This window comes from Triturus cristatus, chromosome 8 (assembly GCF_964204655.1).
Source record: "Triturus cristatus chromosome 8, aTriCri1.1, whole genome shotgun sequence".
Classification (NCBI taxonomy): domain Eukaryota; kingdom Metazoa; phylum Chordata; class Amphibia; order Caudata; family Salamandridae; genus Triturus; species Triturus cristatus.
The window spans coordinates 1,606,118,198-1,606,128,288 of record NC_140591.1 but is presented as its reverse complement, the minus strand read 5'-3'; the positions used below and the strand labels follow the sequence as shown (position 1 = coordinate 1,606,128,288).

The following is a 10,091-nucleotide window of genomic DNA, read 5'->3' as shown; positions in this document are numbered from 1 at the left end:
CCCAGCATCCCGGACATCCTGTCTTGGGTTTGTGGTTTGTGTAGGCTGGGACATGGCATGGCCTTGCTTTGTGAATGGGGCATACTCATGTTAGTGGGATGAGCGTTGTTTAGAGTGTTGTTGTGTCAGGTGAGGGCTTGGGGGTAGGTGAGTGCATTTGTTGTAGTTGGGGTGTGGATGCCATTCCCCCCATGTTCCGTAAGTTGTTTGTGTACTCACCAGGCTCTCGAACTCCTTGGACTCCGTGTACTCCCACCGGCGGAAGTGTGGCCATCACCTTCTCCTCCCAGGGATGGTAATGTACAGGTCTGCGGGGCAGTCCGCCTCCAGTGAAGTTACTCTGGGCGTATTCCTCGTTCATTTTCCTCTTGACTGCCCTGCGTAGATCGTACCACCTGGCTTGGCATTCATGCCTGGTCCTTCTGATGGGCGCAACTGCATTCACCTTATCGACGATCCTCTGCCACAGGCTGGTTTTTTGGGCTATGCTGGTCTGTCTGACCAATGTTCCAAAGAGCTGTGGCTCGACTCTGATGACTTCGTTGACAAGGATGTCCAGCTCCACCCTTGCGAACTTTGGTTCTTGTCTGTGGGCATGGTGTGGGGTGTGGGTGTGCATAGTTGTGGGTATGTGGGTGTGAATGTGTAGGTGTGTGTGTATGTGTAGAGGGGGTTTGTGTGAAGGAGGTTGTGTGAAGGTGTGTAAGTTAAGGTGTATGGGTGCAGTTGTTTGTGTGTGATGTCTGTCAGCAGTGGGTCTGTTGCAAAGGCTCATGGTTTGTGATTGTGGGCCCTTTTTATTGGTCCATTTGTGGGTGTGGCTGGGTTTGAACTTTTGGTGGGTGTGTTATAAGAGGTGGTTGTGAGTTTGGGCCTCTGTTTGCCTATTTGGATGTGCCAGGTCAGTCTTTTAGATGTTTTGTGTCCTGTAGACGTGTTTTGTGGTGTTGTGCGAGTCGAATTGACCCTCCTTGGCCTGTTTTACAGTGTCTTGGTTCAGTACGAGTCGTTTTTGCGTATGTAAGGTGCATCCATTGCTATGTTGTTGTACAGTGATCACATATGCGATGGTGTTGTACGATTCATACATACGCGATGCTGGGGTACGGTGTTGGGGTACGGTGCATCCAAGTACGGGGCTGGGGTGGGGGGTACGGGGTGTACATACGCGGGTGCTGGGGTGGGGTACGGCGCTTACATACGCGTGTGCTGGGGTACGGCACGTACATGCGCGGGTGCTGGGGTGGGGGGTACGGCACGTACATACGCAGGTGCTGGGGTACGGCGTGTACATGCACGGGTGCTGGGGTGGGGGTGTACGGCGCGTACATATGCGGGTGCTGGGGTACGGCACGTACATACGCGGGTGCTGGGGTATGGCACGTACATACGCAGGTGGGGTGGGGGGGCCGTGCGACTCGTACCCCGGGCCCAAGTGTACCCGGGGTAGGGTTCGTACAAAGTTCGGTCCGTACGGGACATTTTCCATATGCTTGTGTATTCGGGACGCCGGTACGGATCGGACTTGTGCGCTCGGACTTCAGTTTTACGACTCGTACGTAAAACTGTCCGGGGTCGTCTCATAGACTTTTCCCAATGCTATTCGTATGTATTTTTACAGTACGAATCGTACTTTGCCGTTATAAGGGACTTGTACGACTCGTACGTAAAAAAATACGGATACAAGTCGTACGGGAAAAAAAAATACAGGATCGGAATCGGCACCTTAATGTAGTCAGAACCTTGGATGGCTATTACATAATGCTGTACTTAGCTCTTTCAGCACACATTACATACAACCTCAGTTTTCTCTACAGCTATTATATCAGCAATATTTATACCGCAGCTCAGGAGGAATATTGATTTTCTTTCCAGAATATAAAGGGAGAAATACAGAGTGTCATGAGGTATATCACATATAATACCCATAGTCACTTATCACTGTCAGTACTACAGGCATACTAAAAGTCTTTGCTTGTCTTCCGAATTTAGTTTTCCAGCAGTACAGATCAACCCAGTTGTGCTATCAGGCAGTATGATAATATCTAGTGTCTCTGTTTGTCTCTTTTCTCCCATATCCATATCCCTAGCCCTACTTCTGACCTGTATCTTGATAGTGTACGGTTGGCCCTAGGTTGGTGGAGTCTAGAAGCTCATCTCACTCTTGTTGGATCCAGATCGCAAGATTTGTGCATCTTAACAAATATTCTGCACTTTATTGACAGCATTTCCAATATGTCCTTACCATAGCCTTTTGGTTGAAATATTTTATGTTTTGTAATTACTTCATTAATATAGTCTGAAGCAAGTCTCAATGTCTTCTTGCTCTCAAAAATGTTTGAGTTTATCATGAATTGAAATTCTCCATTAAATAAAGATCTTATAATCTATAAAAACAAATGCTGGAGTTGTAATACTCCAATAACACATATACATTCAAATCGTTGGTGGTCAATAAGTTATGAAGTTGCTAAAGACAATATTCAAATCCTTTCCAGATAACAAAAGGGCAAATAATAATATGCAACCATAAAAAAATTAGAGCTCTGAAGGTTCATTTTTGTTTTCCACTCCTCTAAACATCCCATAAACAAGGATGCACCAGACAGTGCAAATAGTGAGTATAGTGCTGTGAGATAAGAGATTGGCTGAACATGTATTCAAGTGCTGTCTCATTGTGCAGAGACCATCTAGATGATGTATATAGAGATCTGACAAACATTGTCACTAGGAACATCTGATGCTCACAGGGTGCATTGTAAATTATGCAGAACACTGGCTATGGAACTCAGGAAATAGACTACTGCACAGTGAAACAAACCAGGACAACAACATAATGAAATTTAGAGCAGGATAAAACATGGAGAAGGAGCTATAATCGGCAAATCCAACATGAGCCCTTGGCTCTTTTGTAGACTTGGTTTAAGTATGTCTCCTTTGGTGTTTAAAAAACTGGGAAAGCTGAAATAACAACAATCTCCAATTTATATCATTCTGTCTGCTACTACTCAGTATCCTGAGCTGGCCAACATTCTGAAAGACATTCCTCAAAGAACTGCTTTGGAGCCTCCTATTTTCTTTGTCTGCACAACTAGTCTTACACATCTCTTTCTTTGTTGTATACCTCCCCTCCTATGCCGTCTATGTTTGCTGCCGGATTCACCCATTCTTGAATGTTCATATTTCAAAGATCCTCATTTCTAGATGTGTCATTTCTCTTCATAAGTCCTCTTTATCAATCTCTGTTGGACTTCTAAACTTCTCCTTAAAATCTCTTCAGTGTCTTTAATACTTCCCTCCATCTTCCCTTATTCATGCACACATTGTAGTGCCTTTTAATATCTACTTTCTCATGCACAAATAGGATTGGCCCTTCCTTCACTGAGTCATAATGTGCAGTCATATTTTCAAATCTACCTTACTCTCCTGTATTTGGTCTTCCTTTTGTTCTTTTACACTTTTTGTCCAAAGTACTGGAATTCTCTCCCTACTTCTCTCAGCTTTCTCACTACTTTGTGTTCATTATTGTCCCTTCAAAGGCAATACAAAGTTCATAAGTTATCCTTTTGTTGTTTTTTCTTCTTTATTTGCTTTGTTTTGTTCAGTAGTTTGTCAGACCTGCAATATACATAATTAAATGGGCATTAAATGGGAGAAAGGGTATATTAAATATAAAAATGCAAATACATTTATAACCTGACTTCTTTTGTTGTTCTTTAGCAGTAGCTGTTGTTTTTGCATTTATTAGAAAATATCAGTCATCCTCTTAACATTGTCTTTTTTCTCTCTAGTTTGTGGCATTGTCTTTCACATTAAGATTTGTGTTTCTTTTACCCATCATTTTCATAATTCCCTGTTTGATATCTTTGGATCTTAGCCCATACACTATTGGATTCATGGCAGGTGGAACAACAAAGTGGAAGACATTGATCAAGATGGGAACATCAGGGGGAATCTTCTTCCCCATTGTGTTAGTGAATATTAAGACCAAAAGCACCGTGTAAAAAAAGGAGATTAAAATGAAATGGGGCGTGCACGTGCTGAAAGCTTTAGCTGCAGCACCTTCTGCCTGAAGCTTCATAACCACCCTGAAGATCATACAGTAAGATAGGGAAATAAAAATAAAGTCAATTCCTAACAGAATGAATCCAGTGCCAAGCTGGTACAGTTTGTTGATTGTACTGTTGTCACCGCATCCAAGGGATGTCACAGAGACAACCCCACATACGCAGTTTTCAACAATATTTCTAGAACAGTATGGAAGTCGGGCAGCTAACACTGGGTGGGCTAAGCCCAACAGTAGGTTTCTCAGCAAGATGAATGCAAAGGCTTTTGAAACAAAACTACTGCTAATGACAGAGGGATAATGTAGGGGGTTGCAGATTGCCGTGTAGCGATCAAAAGCCATGACAAGGAATGCTGCAGACTGTGAAGCAAGGAAACTGTTCATGATGTACATCTGAAGGAAGCAGATGCTCAAATCTATCACCTTCCAATTGAACCAGAGGATTCCCAGGATTTTGGGGATGGTGGATAAGCACACAACCAGATCTAGGATAGCAAGTAAGGCAATGAAATAGTACATGGGTTCATGGAGACGTTGCTCTCTTTGTATGACTGCCAAGATTATGATATTGGCAACAATGGCTGACAGCAAAAGAAGAGCCAGAGGGATGGAAATCCAATGCTGCCAGCTCTGGATGTTTGGAAAGCATATCAAAATAAAGTGTGAAATTTGAAAAGATGAAGTAGTGTTGGTGGTGAGCATAGTCTGAGTAGCAACACAGCAGCATCTGTAGAGATGAGAAGAAAAACAAAGAAGGTAATAATTGTTTGCCAGCGCAGGTTATAATTACTCTGAAATAGTTTACTATAGCAGCCATTCATTTTTATTATCCTTTCTGTCATACTCTAAAAACTGGCCTTTGACTTATTAAAATTTGGACATTTCAAAGCATTGCTCGCCCAAAAACCAAAATTAAGAGGTATGGTTCATAATCTCGGCCTTCATTCGCAAAGTCTATTGCGGGTATAAGTTATTCACAAAAATAGCTTGCATTACAAAAGTAAGACATTTTTAAAGAATGACTATCAATTGTAAATAATTATTAATGTGTTTTGTTATGTTAATCTAAAATATGTATTGTGTTTCTCCAGACATCAGAAGCGATCCCTGGGTGACATTTGAATGAGAAGATGTGTGTGTTACTGATACATTCCCAATCCTTTTATCAGAATTAATTACTGCACTACTCACTCAGAAGGAGATACATTGGATTTGGTCATCACTTGTAACTTCAGAATTTAAGATTCAAATGTCAAGCTGAAGTCCTGGATAGGACACTCCCCAGACAGAGTCTCTACACTTTTTAAGCATGAATACAGTCTATTCAACAAAGATATCTCAGGTTCAAGACTAAAATGTTCACAAAGTATTTAATAATACAATGACACCCGCGATACCAGGAACTGTCCTCAAACTTTTCCACCAAAAACATTCTTGAGCTCTACCCATAATTTCTTCCTTAGATCCTAAGGAGGATCTACAGAGGAGAAAGCATAAATGGATGGGGCATAAACTGGAGATGAGATTGAGACTGGTCCAATCAGCAACTGAGAAAGTTCTGCAACACCCACACAACGATTGCACAGCTTGGCAAGTGAGAGAGCTCTGCAACACCCACAAAAGGATTACCCAGATCAGCAAGTGAGAGAGCTCTGCAACATCTGTACAAGGATAGCACATATCAGCAAGTGTGAGAGTTCTGCAACACCCACACAAGGACTGCACATATCAGTAAGTGAGAGAGCTCTGCAGCACCCACAAAAGGTTTGCATAGATCAGTAAGTGAGAGAGCTCTGCAACACCCCTGTGAGGACTACACAGATCAGCAGGTTAGGGAAAGAACATTCTGCAACTCGAATAGCCAGGCAACAAATGAAAAAAGAGAACTTTAAACAATATTCTGAAACTAATTGGATGGAGGCTCCAAATGATTGTGATATCATGTTTGCTCAACAATATGCAATCCTGATGTTGTTCTTTGAAAACGAGATCTCTACGACACGGTTGGCTTCAGTGACTGCTCAGACAAACTACCATCTGACGAAACCTCTCATCATCCAAACATCCAAAGGTGCTAGAGTAGTAGACTGAAAGCCCAACATAGGATGACAGGCCACACTGTGTTCTGGGATAAACAGAAATATTATTGTTTTAGTTTATCAGGGAATAAGTTCTGATCCCTTGAAACATGCAATAATTATACCCCCTATTGAATATCCCATTAGCACATTCACAGGATCTGCAAACTACAGACCTATCTTTAAATTATCCTTCATCAGTAAGATCACAAAGGGGAGCTTACGCACCACTTGTGAGATTTCATAGAAGCAAACCATGTGTTCTAATTTTGCACTAAAATCAACCAATGGAGAATACCTAATACTATCACAATATGCATTACTTTTCACAAGCAGTAATATCCTCTTTCCCTTTCCTTCCTGAATTTACAGTGTTACTCTAAATGTTCGGGAGGCCACAGTCTTAATCTGAGCAGTGACTGAGCTCATAGGAAGCAGTGACACTATAACCTACAATGACAACAAGGTTTCTATGAGGCATCTTTGGCGCTACCTTGGTAGCTCAGTTTAAGCAGCAAGGTCTTATGCAGATGGATGTATGTATACATGTTATATTTCTATAGCGCTACCATAGCCTAAAGGCGGTGGAACATTGGACAGGGTCAAAGGCAAGCACAAAGTCAACAAGTTATAGGAGAGTAAGGGCCATATGCATCAACGAAAAGACTGGTCGCAAATGGGCAGATTCTCAGAATCTGACCCTTTGCTCCCGGTATTTTTGCATTTGGGATGCATCATCCCAAATGCAAAAATAGCAAATTAAGGAATCTCTAAATAGCGATTCCTTAAATTGCGATAGCATTTAAGGAATCTCAAATTGAGATTCCTTAAATGCAATGCATGAAAGTTAAAAAATTAGCGATTTCGCTAATAGGGGGAGCAAATTACCATGAAGTTGAACTTCATGGTAATTTGCAAAAACTTTGAAAAATGCACTAAAGTGCCTTTTTCAAAGTTCCATTTTACACACACACATGCCCTTGTGGCATGTGTGTGTGCAAGATGTACTCAGATGCAGATTTCAGGGGTGCAACAGGGTGTCCTTTTGACACCCTGGCACCCTTGAAATTGCATGAGCAATTTGCGATTCTCTATTAGAGAATAGCAAATTAAGAAAGTCTTCCCATTCATTCCTATGGGCCTCTAGGCCCATAGGAATGAATGGGGAGGTAATTCCTTAATTGCTACTCGCAATTTGCGAGTAGCAATTAAGGAATGTTTAGGAATCGCTATTTTGTAAGCGATTTCTACATGCATAGCCTTTTGCTATTCCTTATTAGCGAATCCTTATTTTTAGCTAATAAGGAATCGCAAATGGCATTGTTGATGCATGTGCCAGATAGTTAGTTGTTGATGATTAATGCATTATGATGTTGTGTTCTTTTAAGAGGTCAGCCTGGACCTTTTTCCTAAATTAGAGCATCATTGGGGTTGGCCTGGGATGTTGTTCCAGATCCGAAGATGCATAGATAGAAAATGCACGATGTCTTAATTATTTCTTTTTTTACACTTGTTGGTCTTCAGTCTGATAGTGTCCTAGCTGCCAAGAGCCACCGGAGATGGCGAGTGTGTCTGCAAGATAAGCAAGACTGCTGACTGGCTTCAATATTGATGTACCTGGTTTTTGAAGATGGGTTGGGCTGGAAAAGGGAGCCTATAGAATTCCATCTGGATAGGGATGATGTGATCATATTTCTCCAACCCTGAATCAGACGTCCTGCCTACGGCATGCAGGATGCCCTTTAGGGGTGCCAGTGGGGGCTCTGCTAGACAATGCAGACAAACTCCATGCAGCTTACGTTCAGAAGCAAAATACCAATGCAGTTAAGAAATAAAGAAGTTAGCTGTGATAACAAGCTAATTAAGAAGATGAACCTTTTATCAGCATATGGCACAGAAATGAAGAATGTAGGACATATGGACCAAAGATAATGAGTGTGAAGTAAGAGTTACATATGATCTATAAACACTAACAAAGCACTCAAACACCTTTCGCTCTGTGATTACACTGTCGTGGCACAGGAGGAAGAGCAGGAGGGGGGGCTATTTCCTGCCTTCTCCATGATTTGAGTGTGCAGTGTGGCATTGCCTAATGTCATTGCTATCTTTGGCCTAATAAAAAACACTCCAGCTGTAGTAAGGCCCTGGCTTCACCTCCTGGTGCAGGGTGGACTGTGCTTTATGGCAGACATGGAAGGAGGGAGGGATGGTCTTGGCTGCAGCTCTGGCCTCGTACAGTGTCCCTGCTATTGCTAGTGAGTGTGAGGCACTGAGGTGGTGGTATTGGTGGTAGTGATATTGGTGGTGGTGGTGGTGGTGGTATTGGTGGTAGTGATATTGGTGGTGGTGGTGGTGGTATTGGTGGTGGTATTGTTGGTGCTGGTTTTGGTGTTGGAGGGATTGGTAGTGGTGGCCTTGGTGGCATTTGTGGTGGTAAACGTATTGGTGGTATTAGTGGTGGTATTGGTATTACTGGTGGTGGTATTGGTTGTGGTGGTATTGTTGGTGGTGATGATGGTATTGGTGATGGTGTTATTGGCGGTTGTGGGGGTATTGGTGGTGGTGGTATTGGTGGTGGTATTGGTGGTGGTATTGGTTGTATTGCTGGTATTGGTGGTAGTATTGTTATTGGTATTGGTGGTAGCAATGGTATTGGTGGTGGTGGTATTGGTGATGGTATTGGTGGTGGAGGTATTGTTGGTGGTGGTGGTATTGGTGATGGTATTGGTGGTGGTATTGGTGGTGGTGGTAATGGTGGTGGCCTTTGCATAGGTGGTGGTATTGGTGGTGATGGCATTGTTGTTGGTGGTGGTATTGTTGGTGGTGGTAGTGGTATTGGTGGTGGTATTGGTGGTGTTGATGATGGTGGTATTTGTAGTGGTGGTATTGGTGGTGGTGGTATTGTTGGTGGTGGTGGCATTGGTGGTGGTGGTATTGGTGGTGGCAGTATTGGTGGTGGTAGTATTGGTGGTGGTAGTATTAGTGGTGGTAGTAATGGTGGTGGTGGTAATGGTATTGGTGGTGGTGGTATTGTAAATTAGCAGCAATTGGCTTATTATTAGTGGAAGCCATCTAGTATTTAGAGGCTATCTTGTCCATTTTGTGGAATCCATTTTGTATTTCTGGCAGCCACTTTGTTTGCCATGTGCTGCCATGGGCTCACCATGTGCTCTGTCCTCCCTCAGTGTTGACTGCTCTTGTAATCTGCCTAGAAACAAACTATATTTAGCATCTTCCACCTTCGCACATGCCCAGTTTAGTTTGCAGCTGTCCTTGCAGCTGTTAGTAGTATGTAACTGTCAGGAGGTGTTTACTAGCATTGGCAAACTGTTAACTCCTCCTACTTGTCGACTGTGCATTTCTATATGACCTTATATGTACATAAAACCTTCTCCTGTACTTGTACCGCCCTCTTTTGAGCCCCTGTGTGGGTATAAAAGGACCATGCTCCTTCTGTTCGGGGTGCTATTTTCATGCATTACCGAAGGGTGCTGTGTGAATGTAGTTCCAACCTCATGAGGGTTATTAAATTTTGTATTTTCTATTCCAGTTTCTGTGCCAACTTCTTCCTATTGGTCTGAGGACTCTGTGCAGAGAAGGGTAAACCCCTTGCACTGGTGGGCTTAGCTGAGATCAACTTCTACAAATTGGTGCCCGACAGGTGGGGCTCATCGGCGACTCGGATGCCCAAAGGATTGGTCGCGACAAAGGATTGGAATCTTGCTCTGGACGCGATCGCTGCCCGATGAGACCCGAGTCTTGGCAACCACGGCGTTTTTCCTTTCTTTCTGATCTGACCATCCAGGTGGTGCCAGTCCTCGACTGAGATCTCTTCTGTTGAATCGCCGTGCAGTGACCATTTGGTCGATTTTAGAACTTGGCAGTTGGAACCTGGACACCAAGTGATTGGTAAGAGTCGATCTGTGGCGCTTGCTGTTGGTTTTTAT

At 43.0% G+C, this 10,091-nt stretch overlaps 1 protein-coding gene across 1 annotated transcript; it reads right to left on the bottom strand.

The window, feature by feature from the left end:
- Window positions 1-3,787: 3,787 nt before the first annotated feature.
- Window positions 3,788-4,768, bottom strand: LOC146806312 (olfactory receptor 56A4-like). The gene has a single exon (XM_085623945.1). It carries the CDS (start codon window positions 4,766-4,768, stop codon window positions 3,788-3,790), a length of 981 nt encoding a protein of 326 aa, XP_085480071.1.
- Between the last annotated feature and the right edge of the window lie 5,323 nt (window positions 4,769-10,091).